General features: G+C 33.1%; 1 protein-coding gene across 9 annotated transcripts in view; it reads left to right on the top strand.

Moving 5' to 3' along the window:
• The window catches only part of HUWE1 (HECT, UBA and WWE domain containing E3 ubiquitin protein ligase 1), a 564,154-nt gene that overhangs the window by 281,213 nt on the left and 264,503 nt on the right, over positions 1-18,438 (top strand). For 8 of the 9 annotated variants that reach the window (XM_089233272.1, XM_089233273.1, XM_089233270.1 and 5 more), the window contains exons 44-48: positions 2,760-2,933; positions 8,685-8,794; positions 11,373-11,624; positions 13,153-13,305; positions 17,327-17,478. In XM_089233272.1, the coding sequence (XP_089089398.1) occupies positions 2,760-2,933; positions 8,685-8,794; positions 11,373-11,624; positions 13,153-13,305; positions 17,327-17,478 (841 nt within the window). The remainder of the gene's footprint in view (positions 1-2,759; positions 2,934-8,684; positions 8,795-11,372; positions 11,625-13,152; positions 13,306-17,326; positions 17,479-18,438) is intronic. The other variant, XM_089233267.1, reaches the window with a different exon arrangement.

Here is an 18,438-nt window from a genome sequence, read left to right as displayed (position 1 = left end):
GCTGTATTTTTGAAATATGACATCGATATTTTTATGGGCATCTTTTTCTTAGCCACCTCGTTGGACATTTTGCCTGTTGTGGCATTGTATTTGTATCTCTCTCTTTCAGAAGTGGCCACAGCTGAAGCAAGATAAAAACAAAATTTATTGCAAACTCAATACATCACTTCCGATTTCTTTAAATCATTTTAATACTATATACTACCGCAACTCTCTCTTCTTTCTTACTACACTTCTCAATACCTAATCTTGATCATCATGCTCTGTTACTGTTCAAATTTGTGTTCTCTTGTCGCTTGTTACTCGTGCGTACAGTCACGGCATATCTTTCTTTTCAGCTGAAATTGCTACCCATCATACCCTTTATTCTGAAAGTTGAAGTCTTGGAAACATTGAAAAAGAAATTAAATGAAAATCAATTCACATGTGGGCTTCTTTTATTGTCTAGTAGTGCAAATTTTTTTTCGGAGGGGGCGTGGCCCCATGACACCTTAAAAACTCCTTACTTTTCATTTTGAAAATTTTATATGAGCCCTGAAGAGTTGCTGCAAATATAAATAATTTTGTAAGAAAAATCTTTGTTGGCTGTGGTTTTTATTTCGAATAATTGGAGGGGGAATGAATATCACTTTTAGAATTTTTATAATTTATGTGATGCTGTTGTGAGTTATATTTTTGACTAATACTTGAAGGTTTTAGAACACTTTGGTGATGACAGAAAGCATGTACGTGGATTGATTATTTTCTGAATTCTTATGATGTCGGGTAACAAATCAAAACTTGTAATTTTTGAACCACTTCTACATCTATATTTTTCAGAAGAGGGAAAATATGTTTGCAAATTCAAAATAAATTTGCATATGTGCCCTGCCCCTTTTTTTTTTGCTGTAAAACTTGTAAGTTATGAAGTTTGCCATGACTCCTTAAAAACTGCTTGAAACTCCTTAAAAAGTCCTTAAAATCTCCTTACTTTTCATTTTGAAAATTTTGTATGAACCCTGATAGTCTCAAAAGTTTGATGTTCTAAAAATAATCAGTGGTGATGAGAATTAAACAAATGCCTTCCTGAAATCTTAGTTTTTTTTACCGAAATGGGTTTTTTTTTTTTTTGGTCTATTTTTCCTGCGTATACACAAGTTAATTCATTTTCAATGGATAGGTATCCATATGTAGGAGTCTTTGGCAGAAAATCAGGCCTGAATTTTTCATAGGTCCCTCTATAGTTAATTTATAATGTTGGATAAACGAAAAAAAATTAGTTGTTAGGGCCCCTGTAAAGTATATATGAATACATAGGTCCAAAGAAAAGTTGAAACCATTTTAAATTATCAAATTTGAATATAAAAGTTCTTTTTTCAGCGTTAGCATGTTCTAGTAATGTAAGTAAAGGCCATTATAATTTTATAGTCACCGATCTAGGAATTCTGATTGATGAGCGGCTTAGTTTTTTTGACATTATACATTATTTATCAGTGGCCAAGAAAGCGAGTAGAATGCTTGGTTTCATTTTTAAAAAGGTCTTTTCGCATTCTTCTGCTTTTCCAAGGCTTAGTTTATTTTGGACTGGAGTATGTTGTATGGTTTTTGAGACCGTACCTACAGTAGTTGACGGGGTGCAGAGAAATGTTATGTGTGCTCTTGTTGGCACACAAAGCTTGAGCTATGAAAACTTTATTTCTTGAGTGTTTGCATTGGAATAATGCAGGTGTCAGGGAGATATGATCGAATTGTTAATTTTCATCAGGAAGAATATGATAGACCATGAGTTACTAATACAGCATCAATGAGTACATCAATAAGGGAACACCAATATCATTAATAAGTGGCAAGTTCTGGGTTGCGTTGTCGCAGGGGGTTTTTCTCTAATAAGGTTGTTAATAAATGGAATAGCTTGCCTCTGGGGTTTTGAGTTCTAACACAATTGATTCTTTTAAAAAGAAGTATGATAGGCATAGTGGGATAACTCGAGAAGCTATCCATACTTAGTTAAGACTGGTATAATCTTTTTATGGGCGGTGTATTATATGTTAATTATTTGTTTTTTTGGTGATATGCTTTCATATTGGGTATATTATATTTGACATCTATATTTTATGGGCAACGTTTGGCAATTCACCTGTTGTGGCTATTCTATTTGTACGAAAGTAGAGGTGTGTAGGGTTCCAAACTAGTCCCTCAGATATGGACGTTATGTTTCTTAATTTTTGCACAATACATATTTCTTTTCTATAAAATCAATATAAGGAGTTTTTTGACTCTTGGTTGCTCACCAAAAAACATGCTCTAGGTCCTATTTGAAGTGTTTTTTTTCTGGCGATAGGCCTATAATTTTTGTTTTGTGTCAAACATATATGCATTTTTTATCGTTTTTTTTTATAATTAAATTTTTCAGTTATCTGAAGTGATTAATGTTCCTTTATTGAAAATCTATAGTAAATTTTCTGCATCATTTTCACTCGGACATAAAAATGAATTGCAAAAAAAATTATAGAATTCTTTTTGCTAGTTCTAATATTTCAGCTATTTAGTCTTGGAAATTAAAATTATAAAGTTATTTTTTCTAGTATATGTTGGAATGTTGTATGAAAATTTCACGCTAATTTGTAAAATATTAAAGGATTTTTATTTTTTTTGTTATAAAATATGAGTTTCTATATTTTTTCAAATTTTATTATGCTCTGGCTGTTAAAATTTTGGTAGTCAAATGTGTGAATGTTTTTTATTTCTGGATACTTTTATGCAGTTTTGTTTTTTTCTAGAAGAAGAAGATAACCGTTACTCTAATAGTCATGCGATGCAAATGCTGAAATCGTGTCCCACAAAAACAGCAGTGGTTCCACCAAATGACTACAATAATATTACTGATATTGCCAATAGTGTTATTTATGATTTGTTGAATGCACTGGCTGCAAAACAAGAATGTGCTGAAGAAGGTAAAATTTTCATATAATATAGTCAAACTTGATTAATTTTTAAAGCTCAAGGGGCCAGCTAAAATGTTTGAATTATCTAAAATTTGAACCATCTAATTCATCAATATAGGATATCTATACTTAAAATCAAACTATATAATTACAAAAACCTTTTAAATGCTATTATTTACGTAACCTGTATAAAATATGAATGATCAGAAAACTATTTCATTTGTAATTTTCATTTTTTCTTTTGAACGTTCTTAATTATTGCACGAAATTGTTAAGTGTAGTTAGAGAATGAAAGATGTGATTTTTCAGCTTCAACAGCATTATTGTTTTAACATGCCGTAGCTTTTGCAAATGGTTGAGACTGTTGCTTTCTTAAATTTGTTTTGATTCTTTTCGTGACAAGATTCAATTTGGCTTTATTCTCTACTTCTCCAATGTCTGCATCCATAAGAAAACCACAATTTTTTTCCTCTAGAGTTGAACAGGTGTATGAGCCTTGGTTGGACAAAGCGAAAAATCCTGCTCATGGTAGGTGTTAATAGAAAATCTGGGAATCGGTAAAACTCAAGCTACCTACATATGGATATTCCAAAATGATTGATTTCTTGATTGTAATTGCTGCAAAAGAACATACTGAAGAAAGTAAAATCGAAAGTTTTACCTTTTAAGCCTATAGCGACGAATCTCTTCTTATTTTACCAGATAAGTGACTGGGATTTCAGAACTCCAGTTTTGAATTATTCCATCTGTGTAAAGATTGTCACACTCACACACCCAACTATTTGTATTTCTGGAATAGTGGTATTTGCATCTGCTCCTGGACGGTGTTAATGGAAAATATGAGTATCAGTTAAACTCCAGCTGCCTATGGAAAGACAAAGGCTAGTGTGTGGAAAAATGGTAAAGAAAACATTGCTCCTCACTTATTGCTTTGAGCTAAAACAAGGTTTAGACTTTGTTAATTGTAATTTTTTCAATGTTGGCTACATGTTAAATTCTGGAGTGAAGTGGATTTTAGTCGGTTGAGGCTTGGAGCTCAAGAGATAACATTGGGTTCCTTAAATTAGAAAAAGTGTCATGTTCGGATTTTTTTGGGGGGGGCCCCCGGCACACACCCAGTGCTCTGGCCGTTATATTTGCCTCTGGTTCTGGAAAGCATCAATGAACTACGGAATAAAGAAAGGGATGATTAAAATTTACCCCACACACCCAGTGCTCTGGCCGTTATATTTGCCTCTGGTTCTGGAAAGCATCAATGAACTACGGAATAAAGAAAGGGATGATTAAAATTTACCCCCACACACAGCAATTAAGAGAAAAATGTAAATTTTGCAAATATAAATAAATACAAATACAAAGCCAAAACAGGCAAAATGCCCAACAAGGTGGCTGAGAAAAAGATGCCCATAACAAATACGGATGTCATATTTTAAAAATACAGCAACCCAATTAAAAACAATAACAAAAATTACAACAATATATACACATGATACAATGCTCATAAAGAATATTATGGTTGTCTTGTTCTAAGTATGGATATCATCTCGATTTACCCCTGCATGTTTATTGTATTTCTTTTTAAACGTGTCAATTGTATTACAATTTACTACCTCTGGGGGTAAGCTGTTCCATTTATTAACAACCTTATTAGAGAAAAATTCCCTGCGACACCATAACCTCGCATTGTCTTTAACCAATCGATACTGGTGTCCCCTTGTAAAAGCAGTCGATTGGCGGTGTACTAAAAGTTTATGGTCCATCTTATCCATCCCGTTGAAAATTTTGAACACTTCGATCATATCTCCCCAACATCTGCGCTCATCCAATGTAAACATATTTTAAAAATGAAGTCTCTTCATAACTCATTCCCGTGTTCTCTGCACCCCTTCAACCGAGTTTATGTCCCTCTGTAAGTACGGTCTCCAAAACCTTAAAGCATACTCCAGTCCAGGACGAACTAAGCTTCGAAAAAGCAGAAGAATGACTTTAGGAGAACGCAAAGAGACCTTTTTGAATATCAAACCAAGCATACTATTCGCTTTTTTGACCACCGCTGAACAATGTTCAGAAAACCTAAGCTGCTTGTCAATGAGAATTCTTAAATTTTCTGCTAACCTTCCTCTCAAAACATTAATGTTAGTTCTCCGAAAACAAGGAACCAGTTTTTTGTTATCAACCTTACCCAAGGAAAAGCTAGCAAAATCTGACAATGCGATGATCACCGGAAGACAACTCTTCCCCCACCAAGACATGTTCAACAAGATCCTCGCAACTAGTAAGAACTAAATCCAAAATAGCAGTACCCCTAGTGGCTTCTGATACATGCTGATACAAAAAATTTTCGAGCACCAACTTGAGAAACTCTCTTTCATACTCATCTCTAGATGAAAGGTTCTCCCAATGAATACCTGAGTAATTGAAATCCCCTAGTATGAGAACCCTCTTACACATGTAGGAAATTTCATGAAATTTGGTGATGTAGTTTGGATCCCTATTTGGTGGATTGTGAGAAACCCCAACAATAAGTTTGACGTCTTTTGTTTTCAAGCTCAACCCATATAGTTTCAATATCACTTCTCTTCACATTACACTCTTTAGCCTTCAAACATAATTTCACGTATATCAACACTCCACCCTTTTTCCTATCAGATTATTTCTCAAAAAAGTATCGTATCCTGAGATGTGTAAGAAAAATTCATTCCCCATCGTTTGCCCAAATTTCTGTAATGGCTATAAGATCCAGGCCCTCCACAACCATCATAGTTTCGAAAAAGTCTTTCTTATTATCCAAGCTCCTGGCATTAATTAGGACACATTTTAATTTGCCTGGTGATTTAGTGTCATTCGAGAAGCCATCCAAGTCAGGTGGGTAATTCCCCGTTAGTACTGTTGTGATTATCATTAATCAACTTGCATTCCCGACTACAAGGTCTGGGAGTAAAAAACTTGAACTGAGACTATCGTAAATCTCCCAGACCCTCCTCCTATTTAGATGGATCCTATCCGAATGAAGCCACCTATCAGTAAATGCGGGAAGCTCCAAGAACGTGACCCCAAGTGAGGAGCAAATGTCCTTCAAGTCTAAATTGAATTGGTGGATCCTACTCCTATACCCCCTTACTACCATTTGGCAGCACTGGAATCACTGCCACATCGTAACCCCCCCCCCCTCCCTAGCGGATAATAGTAAATCCTGATACTCTGACAGGCTCACTAATATTCGCTCTTACCGGATTCGTTCCCACCCACAGAATCGTCCGCAAGGGCAACTTTCGCAGATGAAAAACATCTCGAACGTTGCCAACCTTCCCCCCAGGAAGACAAGAGCACTCGAAACCCCAAAAATCCCTACACTCTGTTCCCAAGTTCCCTAACCATAGAATCGCCGATGATTAAATCCTTATCACTATATCCCTCTACCTCATCCATGACCACTCATTCGCCGTCTAAACTGTCGTTGTTCGTGGAGATTGCTTCATCAACAGGTGGCTCCGTTATAACCGGGTCCTCTAGAACCCTAACTTTTACCCATAACGCTTTGACCTCGAGTTCCAAACTTGCCCTATCCAAGCACATGACATATCTTAAACTTAGAATTATCAGATCTGCCAAGTCTCCCGAATTTCTACTCTATCTCCCAGATACCCGAAAAATTCTTTCATCTTCCAAATTTTGTGCATGATTGTAAAAAAAAATTCTTACATTTTGAGAAAAATTATTCCTCAAGAACTGAGACCCAAAAAAAAACTTCTTTGTAAGCGTTGTGTAAATTGTCAATATTTCGTTAAATCACAAAAAGAATTTAGTTTTTGGGGATAAAATGCAAAAGTCATCAATCTGCAAGCTCCAATTCGGCCTTTAGAAATCCAAAATTGGCTCAATTGCGTATATTTGCATTATCCATGTCCTGTTTCCGATGGAGATTTCTTTGGTTTGCAATATTTGATTTTTTAGAGGTAATTCAACCCTATTACTTTAACTTACTGGTTGGTCATGATTGGCGATGGCTTTCATGGTGTCAGTTTTTGCAATGGGAAAATATCCGTAAAATTTCCCTTTTACTAATGAAAAATCTATAAAATGTTTCAAAAGATCCCTTTTGCATTTACTTTTGTACGGAATTTGGATCCGTTTGAAAACCTCCGGAATTCTCATTGTCGTAAGTTGGTAGCTATACTTTATCCAAACAATAAGAAAAAAGATCAAATTAAGCAGGTAATTTTAACATTGAATTAACAATTCCCCTTGAGTTCTCTATTTAAAATCATTAAAAAGTTTGAATTAGCCAAGCTCCCCTATCAACATTTTTAATTGTGTGTCAGGCATGATATTGTGCTTAATCCGAAGAGTCTGTTTGATATATATTTTTTCTTTTTTCAAATTCTTATAAAAATATTAAAATTAGATGCCATAAATTTTAAAACTTGGTTTCAAGTTATTGTATTTAGTATTATGTATATATGATTTAAATAAGTGCATAAAAACTAAAACTATTTTACTCATTTAAATAAGTATGAGAACTGGAAAAAAATACACTAGCATTGATTTTTACATTTTACAAGATCAATCATTCCCACAAACATTCATAAACTTCATTCAGTTTATATGTAAAGTGAAACCTCTCTATTGCACTACTGCTACTTCCACAAAACTTGTGGAATTGTTTGGAACTTGATACATCCTGTACACTTTTAGGTCCACCTTACTAGACTTTGTCAAAAACCAATACTTTTAGGCATTGTAACAGAAAAGATGCATTTCACTAGAAAAATTATTATTTGATATTTACAAGTAAGGGGGAGAGGATAAGAGTTAAGCCAAATTTTTTATATAATGTTTGAAGATTTTTGTTTAATAAAATAAAAGAAAGGTCTAATTTACCACTACAGTATCTCTTGCTTTTACAAGGTTTACTAAGAGACTTTTTTGGAGTCTTTCTTTTAATTCTTTTCATTTGTATGCGAGCCTATTTGTAGGTAGAACATTCTCTTAATGAGTATATTTGATGAAGTGATGACTGAGCCAATATTAAAGAGAAGAACTAAAATCTTTTTTTTTTTAATATCACTTTTTACATGTTTGACACTTAGTTTCTGAAAAACAAAGCTTGACCCAGATGTATTGCAAATTTCTGTAATGCTAATGTTATTTCTGTCTAAGAAGTTGAGTTTCTATGTTTAGTTGCTTTTAATAAATTATCTTTGCTGCTCGTGTTCTGTTTGTGTTATTAAAATAACTTTTTTTAACTTCTTCTTTCTCGCGTAGAGGTAATCACTGATTTAGAGAGACTGATCTAGATAAGACCAAACATTTACTGGAGAGAGAACTGCTTGACTAATTAAACTTATATATAAGAAACTTTTGGAAGAAAGCCATATATATATTTATTTTGTATAATTAAAAGGGTTTTACATTAGCTGTTCACTTTCATCGTTTACACGTATTTTGCTATTATGCATTATCTTATTTTTTACCTTGTTTGAAAATTTTCCTAATGTAGCTTTATATTGCATGTTAGGTGTACAATACCTACATAGCACATTCTCATGCATACCAGTTCCTTGTGTTAAAATGTTTGAAGTTCATGTACAGTCAAATAGTAATACTTAATGTATAGAAAGAATTATTATGCACTGTAAAAGTTGCATGTTTTTGGACATTAATCAGACCATGACTGAATAGGTGGAATATGCTTGAGAAATAACCTCTTGTAGACAATTTTGAAAAATTAGACTAAATTTTTATTTTCTTGTTAAACAGGAAGTTCAGGTGGTGAAAGTGGTGAAGCTGGATCAAGTTCTTCAGAGCAGGGCATAGTTAGTGATGCCAGCAGTAACGATCTATTACAACCAGATGATGATTCTGGTGGGGTGCGTTCAAACTTTTTGATATTTAAATTTACTTGACTATGCTAGCTACAAATGTTTTAGCTGATGCAAAAATACTGAATACTTCATTGGTGTATGTGACATGCGGTACACAGAAAAAAAAATGTCTTTGAATAAATACATTTTTATAATTGAAATAATTATAGAAAAAATTGATTATTGAAATATATAAGCGACTATATAAGTATCTCCTAAGCGAACCAAACATGAAGTTTTGTCTCATTGTTAATAAGATGAGTGTAAATGTTAATTTCAGTTTTGTTTTTTATGCTATTTTTGTATCAGTGATTGATAACATGAATGGAAGCATTGGTAAAAAGTTGGAACTTTCACTTATATCAGCTGATGGAAGAAAAAAACTTATATTGAGAACTTTTGCTGAAGCAAATTTCACTGTTAAAACAAGATTTTCATTCAATGATTGCAAGTCATTTATCGAACACAAAATTGTTGACGAAGCAACTAGAAAATAAATACTGTAATGCCATTTATGTGTTGAAATATGAAAAAGCTTGTGGAAATTTCTTATGTACGGGGCTAATTTTTTTCCAAAGGGAGCAAAGTAGTCCTCGTTTTAATAATATTATAGTTTGTAGTTATGTAATTGTTGTAACCATTTGGAATGATAAATCTGACTTAACAAAAATTTATTTAGCTATTAAGTTATTTGCCTGTCTCTGCAGGCTAATTCAAATTGTTTGTGTATAGAACTACCTCTGCAATCATTGATTTTTGGAAAGTTACTTCAAACTATAAAAAGTTTTAAAATGACATGGTTTCTTAAAATGTTGTAAATTTTTTAGGGTTCATATACATAAAAGAATTTTTTAAACAATCCCAGTGTGCCAGAACTTCCAGTTGATGAAATGTAGAACCTGCTTTGAAAAGTCATTTCCAAAAAGTTTTATATATTTCAATGTAATATTCATGGAATATCAAAAATGAAAAATTACAATGTTACTGTGACTTCTTGCTGTATTGCTTGTATATGCTAGCGCAAGAATCTGAATTTTTAGGAACTGTACACATATATTAAATTACCTCAACCATTATATTTTTTTTTTGCATTTTATTGTGCATTTAAAATGTACATGCCTTCTATTGCTTACTGCTTTAGAGATAATTTTCATCCCTCTTGGACAAAATTTATAATAAAATAATTATTCAACCTTTTGAGGACAATAAAATAAAATAAAGAATCAGCAGATTATGAAATTACATGGAACATTGCTGGTTTTAAGTTAGTGCTAAGCTGTGAATCCAGAGGAGAGTGACAGGATTAATTGCCCCTACCAAGGGCCAGAAATCATTGACTTTGTTGTATAAAATGTCTCGGGCAATAATATCCTATGAACCTATAGAATAAATTTTTTCCCTTAGCACATTGCCCTGAATTCACTCCTGACCACGTCACATAAGAAATGATGGTTTTGTTGTGAAAAAACTTGACGGAAAAGGCTTTATTATTAAATTTATTGAAGACTATTTTACATTGAGTGTCAGAATTAAATTTTTTATAGTAGTTTTACACTTAGAATTTAATTTACATTTTCACAATCTGTAAATCATGCCCTCAGTCATTGGCAATAAATGATGTAAAATTCAATATCTAAATAAATATTGCATTTAAAAACATGGAGAATGAATTGATTTGAAGAATGAATGCAGAAAATTTTTTTGAATTTCACTAATTGAAAGTTGACCCATGGGGACGTTAGAAATAGTTAATATTTTATACAGTTTTTATGTGTGTGTGTTTGACCTCTTGGAAAATCAGGACATTTCAAGAAACTGCATGTCTTTTGAAAAATTTGCTCACTATATCTGACGTGAGCAGTGTCGTGAAATGCATAGGCTGGGTAGGATCATGCGCTGCAGATGACATAAATTAGTGCTATTGCAGTAGTAAGCACGTGTAGCAGTTAGTTGTCTGTTTCAATGAGTATCGTGATGGCTGACAACACAAACAAAAAATATGCCGATATGCATCTGATTTACGGTTAAGCATATGTCAATATGCGATGAGGCGTTTGTCCGCACCATACTACTTTCGATTGACTACTACTGGAGACGGGGACCTTCCACCCAGCACGGTGTGATGCATGAAGATGTGCAACCTATGCTTTCTTCAAATAGAAGAATTCCAGAGGATCTCGTAGCGCAGATTGTCATCGCTGCTGCAGACATCAAAACCACACATGGTATCTTCAAGCACGTCCGGGAATCATTTTTATGTTGTTGTAGACTGTGCAATAATGTCAGCGGCTGCCATTTCCAACAACTCTTGTAATAATTAATCAATCAAATCTTTTAGTAGTTATTATTGTACTTTTTGTTTTTCCACCATGCTGTCAAAACCTGCATGCATTTTTCGCAATTTTCACCTTCAACCCTTTGCAACACCATGTTCCATTGCAGTTTTTTCCTCTTGATGTCTACTAACAACCCTCTGAGTTTGTTAGTCCATTAATAGAACATTCAGTGTATATATATTATATATTGTTGCCTTTTCAACAAATCTATTTAATTTTAAAGTTTATTAAATTTTCTTCAAAAATAGATAATTCCACTCTCTCTGCCAACTGCTGTGGATAGCTTCAGTGATAGCACAGAGTCAATCAACAGCGTAAGAGAGGGCAACAAAGCCAAGGAATCAACTAAAGAGAAAGAAGCACCAGAAGTGAAGGGTCCAATATTGAATAAATCTGCTATTTGTAGAATACTTGCTGAACTAGTTCGTTCCTATCCTCAATGTGCTAAACTTATAACTGAATATCATTTTCATGCTGGCGATACAGAACTAGTTACTGAGGTACATTCAATATTTCTGAATCGAATATTTAAAAAATATTTTCTGTAACTTGAAAAACCTAAAACTCAAGTTTAGCTAAGTTCTGAGGAAGAATTAAACTGAAATTTTTAAATGTAAGATCAAAATGTGAAAATTCAAGTTATTCACTTCCTTATTTTTTCAAATTACAAAACTATCAAAATAATTCAGGTGTAACCCACTGATTTTAAAATTTTAAACTTGTTCTGAACGGTAATATTGTTCTCATACCACTGACTTGTAGTCCAGCTTATATAGGTTGGTTATGAATTTGGTGGACTATTCCATTAAACTTACTTGAAAAGCTCATGATCTTCCTATATCTGATAAGGTTTATGGAAATTTTTTTTTTGGGAAGTTTTCTGGACTATTAGGCCGCCATAGATAAGAGTTTATACTCACTGTTTCCCCCTAATGAAGTAAAAAGAGGCCCACTAAAAGAGCATACGAAGTCTGTGAAGAATATGAACTGCACTCAGAGATCAATTGTATAAAAGCTATTTTCTAAAATAATGTATATTTCGTAACCAAAACAGAAAAGACTCTGAAAATAAACCAATAACAAATAGGAAATATTCTGTTGTTCATGCTATGTGATACTTGAAAAATGTTTTATCAGTAGGATTTTTAAGCCTACACAGCTAATTGCAATAATCACCCAGAGGATCAAAAAACCTTTTAGTAGATGTATATGTAAAATACCATGTACTAGCAGAGAAGTCTACATCAGCAGGCCGCTAGCCAGAATTTTTATCAGGGGGGCAAAGTGATAGAACAATAGATTTGGCTATTTTTTCCTTTTTTCGTGTCATTTTCTCACATTTCGGGGGGACCAGACCCGTAAGTCATCCCCCTGCTACAGCCTTGTACATCAGTACTACTAAAAGATGAGTAGTGGTAACACCAAAAAAATCAGTAGTAGTGGCAAAATGATGTAAGCAGAGAAATCTACGAAGACTAAGCATGCAGTCATCAATGATCATATAATAAAATTTATAAAGAGAAGCAGATGCTGGCGAGCAAAGACACTATCACCTTACTAAACAGACAAGCGAAGAAAGTTATTCAAATTGCTCCAACATGGTGTCTGTCAAGTCTGGTTTGGATAGGCACAGTAAGGAGCATGAAACCTGCAACCTTATTCGTTTAAAAGCCAAGAGCTAAATAATGAAATCCCTCTATCTGAATAAACATTCTATGATTTTTGTCCACATCCTGTTCAAAGTGCCTGTATTCATTCGCTGATGCCAACAGCTGGGATTGAGTTTACCGTATGTGTTTTGACTTTAATGTATGATGGCCTAGTAGCTCAAAAACTTTAGTTTGTCTTCAGCTTTTTTAATCATGTAAAATTCATTCTAAATTGTTTCAGATATAGACCAAAAACTTAAGACTATGAGCCAGTCAATTTTGAACTCAATTTTTCTTAGAAATTGATTAACATAGTATAATGTTGGCAATACTTTTATTTTCTTGGTTTTATCAAAAAATGTCTCAAAAAATTTTCCAGAGTTGTACTGCCCTAGCTTTCATCTTGGATAATTTGATGCATCAAGGTCAAAGTGCTGGAGACAAAGACACTCCAGCTCTAGCCAAAGTATTAATTGCAGCCTTGGCATCTTGTAACCACAGTCCTGATGCTCAAACAATTCTTGTGAATGAGGTTAGTTCTATCTATTTTATATTATTTATATTTTCCTATGATGAAAAGCAAAGGTTCTCAAAATATGATCTTAGAGATTTTTTGATGCTCCATGAAGAGATTGGGAAATTGATTTATTTTCCGAGGTATTTCAAAAAATTTACCTTTATACTAGGTTAAAGGTGGGAGCTCGTTTTGAATCAATGGAAGCAAATATTTTGAATATAATGAAATATATATATGTTGGATCAGAGCTTTTGTTTTTAAACTAAACTGCATTTATTCAGGGTGAAACTTTTCCAGAGTTATTTCTTCCGGTTGAGGTCATGCATTAAGATGGCTCTGCATCATCCCATCATAGAATCACAATGTGTTTTAATATATAAATATTTACTTTGTTTTTTGATGTAATTAATGTCCCTTATGTAAGATGGAAATGTAGCAAGAGATATGTGGCTGTTGATTTTTGCATATAGGGTGATTAAGAAAGAATCGTCTGATTTCAAATTGATTTTATACTTGAAATCGACCATTAACAAAAATTGTTCATAAAATGGAGACACATTCCTCCTCTATATTTACATACCACTTATCATTCTATTGTGTTTTTAATTTTTTTTTAATATATAATTTTGAAATCGGGAGATTCTCTCTAAGTTACCCAGTGAAAGTGCTAACTTTATATCGTCCACCGCATGCCAGAATGTATAAATTACTTTTTTTTTATCAGCTGTTTGGATATCTTGTTTTCCTATCTAAGTGGTCCCTGAAACGCAAATGTAACTCATGTTTCAATAATGCCCTACTGAAAAACATGTTGGAAAAATAACTTGCACAGAGTAACCAGTGTAGAGTAAACATTCAAACGTCATTTCCCAGGTTTTTTTTTTGCATGGTCATTGCATATTTGTGATCTGGCATGATAGAGCCGATAATGTTGATTATTATACAAGTAGAATTTGTTAAAATTACACTGTCTGATATATGGTAATTAGCTGAGCTGAATGAAGGCATTCTTTAGTTCTAACATATTTTAAAATAAATATGAATCTTATTTGGAAATTTTTATTTTGGACAATCTCTCACGACCCCCAGTTTGTGCACCACTGCTATTGCTATAGATCAAAATATAAATACAATAGAAAAATCCACTGTATGTAAAACTCAGATAACAGTTCACTATCCAGTATTAGGATATATAAACTTTATACAAAAGAAAATAGAAAAAAATGATCAAAACAAACATTTAAAAAATAAATTATAAATTAAAAAAATCATTGAAAATATAAACTTTGTTAATGTCATAGAAGAAAGATCTGTACAAAATAAATACAGACAATTTGTGGATATCATACAATCAAACTGTAATCTATGGATGAAACAAGATGAATCCCAAAAAAGTAAAAAAAAAAAAAAGAAACTTCATCACAAAAAAAATTACAAATACGATAAAGCATAAGGAAAAATTGTATTTAAAATACCCAAATATATTATTTCATTCAAGCAAGAGTACAAGGAATACAATTAAGAACTGAAAAAGCATCTTAAAAAAATAAAACATGAATATATTGGAGATACAGTCAGCCCCCCCGTATTCGTGGGGGTTACGTTCCGGGAGTGTCCGCGAATATGGAAATCCGCGAATAACAGAAACCATAGATTTTTTTATTGTATATCTCGTTTATTGAACATCATGAGAAAGAGCAGGGTGACGCAGAGGTAAAAGGGAAAGTAAAAGAGGGTGCAGCGGTTGTTGGCGATGTTTTCTGAAAGAATGTTGTGATTTTTGTTTGCCGTGTCGTCTTCTTCATATCATCAAGTATGTTGCAGTATGTTGACAAGGCTTCCTCTACTAATTTTTCTACATGTGAAGAACGTAAAATAGAGGGATCTATGTTATGAAAATAGTCTATTGCTTATTTGAGCTTGCAATTCTCTTCCGCTGTGTTACTTGTGATGAACTTCTATATCTTGATCTTCTTCATCTGGTGCTGCTTCAGTTTCAGGACCAGTCAACTGCATTTACTCCTCCTCGGTCAACCCAATATCAAAAGAACTTTGAGAATAGCATGTATTCACTATCAAGGTACTGTACCTCCTGACTTCCGGAACGAAAAACCGTTTAAACCAATCCAGGAAATGTGTTTTCATAGTCCGTTGTTTGTCTAAAATACTGGGAGCTTTGGCTTATCCTTCCCTTTAGTGCTCACGGATTCAAAGATTTGAAAATGATGGTGGGCTTTATCATGTACTTATTCGCATTTGCGCAAAACAACATAGTAAGTCTCTCTCTACTTGTCTTAAAACCAGGAGCTCGCTTTTTGTGTCTTGCTTAACTTCTCTGCAGCATTTTCTTTTAAAATAGTGTAGTTTTGTCAGTGTTAAACATCTGCTGATGTGCATAATAACCCTTCTCTTCAATAATTTTCTACAAAGTCTTTTGAAATTTTCTAGCTGCCTCCTGATCGGCAGAGGCTTGATCGCCAGTACTTTTTACATTGCGCAATCCTTATGTAGACTGAGACATAATAGACAATAACTAATACTAGACAATATCTACAAGATTTATTTTATGCTCGGATATACTCCATAGTAACATATGGAATCACAGGTTGGGGAGGTCTATATCAAACAAATATACAAAAACTAGATAATATATACACATAACAAAAATAAGACCACAAATAACATACACCAGAATAAACATCAACAAAACAATGTCATGAGCTAACTATAAGATAAAACTACATTTTATAGGGGCTAATAAAATATTTATTTTCAAACAAATGTTTAGAAAAGAAACAGGTTCTAGATTAAATAATTTATATCAAGTACCAAAAATAAATGTTATTTTTAAAGAGTTAAATATAAAATATATATTGCTCAAAAATACAATGAATTTATAGTATATCAATCATAAAAATAATAACATAAGATCAAATAACAATATCTTCACGTTTTCTATAAATACAAGTCTAGAATGTATATTACAACAATACAATATAACAATTCATCCGTGTGCAAAATTTCTTTGTTTCAGCTATACAAAAATCAAATTTATATGTATTTGATATTAGACAATTATCTACATGCACAAACCACAAACAGGCTATTGCTGAAATAATATCAATAGAAAAATCTTTATAGACCTACTTGAAGGACATTGCTGTCCCTTGAGGTCAGAAGTCCCTGCTACGCCAAACCTGCAGTTGTTCCTAATTAAACAGTACTGGTGTCCCCTTGTCGAAGTTGATTAATAACTTGTGGTCGATCCTGTTGAAAATATTGAATTATCAATTTATATCTTAGACACTGCGTTCTTCCAGTGTAAACATATTCAAGAAATCAAGTCTCTTCATAGCTGAATCCTTGTGTATGAACAAGAGCATGAGTATCTCTTCGCTGCACTCCCCAACCAATTCTATGCCCTCTGCTGAAAACCTTAGAGTATTGTACCTGTATATTCCAGGCCAGGATAAGCTAAGCCCCGGAAAAGTGGAATGTCTTCATAAGACTCCAAATAGACCTATTTAAGAATGAGAGAGAGCATTTTTTTTTTTACCTCTTAACAATTCACCAGGAAACCTGAGTCGCTCGTCAGTGGGAATTCTCAAATCAGTGATCTAGTTGCATTCAGAATAATATCTTAAACATTGTTTGTTCGAACTAAAATGTGTGACCATGCACTTGTGAATGCTAAGAGCCATGCTCCATTCATTTGCGTCTGCTGCAATCCTATTTAAGTTGGTATTAAACAACTGCCTATGGCTTTGATCCCATTAGTTTCTTGTCAACTGCAGATTTGACAACAATCGTATATACTTGCTGATTAAGTTCATCAATAAAATGTTAAAATAGTATAGGGACTCGAAATATGAATCTTAGGCATTGAAATTCGGCTATTTTGGTGGTAATGCCTAGAAATATTTCAGGGCTTTGTCATAGAGTAGAACGAAACCTGCCACTGAAGTGGTTAAACCAGTTTTTGATGCTTGTCATCATAAGTGCAAATCTGATAATAACTTTTGTGTCTTTTTTTTAGGTTAAATCAGCTCTTCAAAGAACTCTACACATGCCAGAATGTGCAGAGAAGCACTCAAGAATTCAAGCATTAACAAATCTTGTAAATACAATGATTGAGTCTTGTCCTTCGTCTGCTCAAGCTCAAGTTTCAATTCGTCAACAACAACCTTCGTGAGTTTCTGTAGAAATTTTTTATTTTTATACCTTGTATATTTTGTTCTGGTTTGTGTACCATATCATAAACAGCGCAAGAATTCAATAGTTAAAAAAAAAGATGGGCACATAAATTTCATTAAGAAAATATGTAAAACTGAAGGCTTCTGTATCAGTTGTGTTGAACTCGTGAAAATACAATGTTAGCATATATTTAGACAAAGATGTGTGCAGGACCTACTTAAGAGTAGAGAACAGATTTTTGAGTTTTAAGGGGCACAGGAAATGTCTTTTAGAGAAATTTTTATTAAAAATTTTAAATTAAAACAGCCAGAAAACTGAAATTAGTGTGCCACTCTCTAGTTTTTGTCCTACTTTTCCTATTTTTTTACCAAATCCTATCAACAAAATTCATGTAATTGATTTCAATTGAGGAGAGAATCATCAATATATTGCCAAATACTAGAAATGTTGTAGATTGCAATTAATGATTCTGCTAAAGCAGAAATTGTATAGTTTTTAAGGTGATTTTAGAGGTGTATGTGGACCACACATTGGGTTTATTAATTTTTAATTTGCTTACTTTTAGGGTTCACCGAGTAGAATAATTATTAAAAATTTGTGTGTGGATGTGAAAAATTATTTTATTTACTACTACATGGTTTTGGACAGTGATTAACATTCATCATTCAAATTTATAGTGCACATTTTGTTTATAGGTGAAACAACTGTTTGCATTTCAAAGCAGTTGGATAAATAGGTTTATTATAAGTTTTGTGACTCTGCTACACAATAGCATGCAATTGTCCTCTGTATCTTTAGGACATGCAGAGACATAAACAATATTTACAATGCTCAGCAAAGAGCTGGAAACGAAAATGCTTCATTTGTCACTGGCATTAAACAGTAAAATTTGAACAAATCCCTTTAAAAAAATTGATAACACAGTAAAGCCATCTGGTTCACCTTGACTTCATT

The sequence above is a fragment of the Pholcus phalangioides genome, unplaced genomic scaffold (genome assembly GCF_987345545.1).
Source record: "Pholcus phalangioides strain wild (caught in Gottingen) unplaced genomic scaffold, Ppha-v1.0 ptg000007l_1, whole genome shotgun sequence".
Classification (NCBI taxonomy): Eukaryota; Metazoa; Arthropoda; class Arachnida; order Araneae; family Pholcidae; genus Pholcus; species Pholcus phalangioides.
The sequence above is the reverse complement of the archived record's forward strand: the minus strand, read 5'-3'. Positions and strand labels throughout refer to the sequence as shown.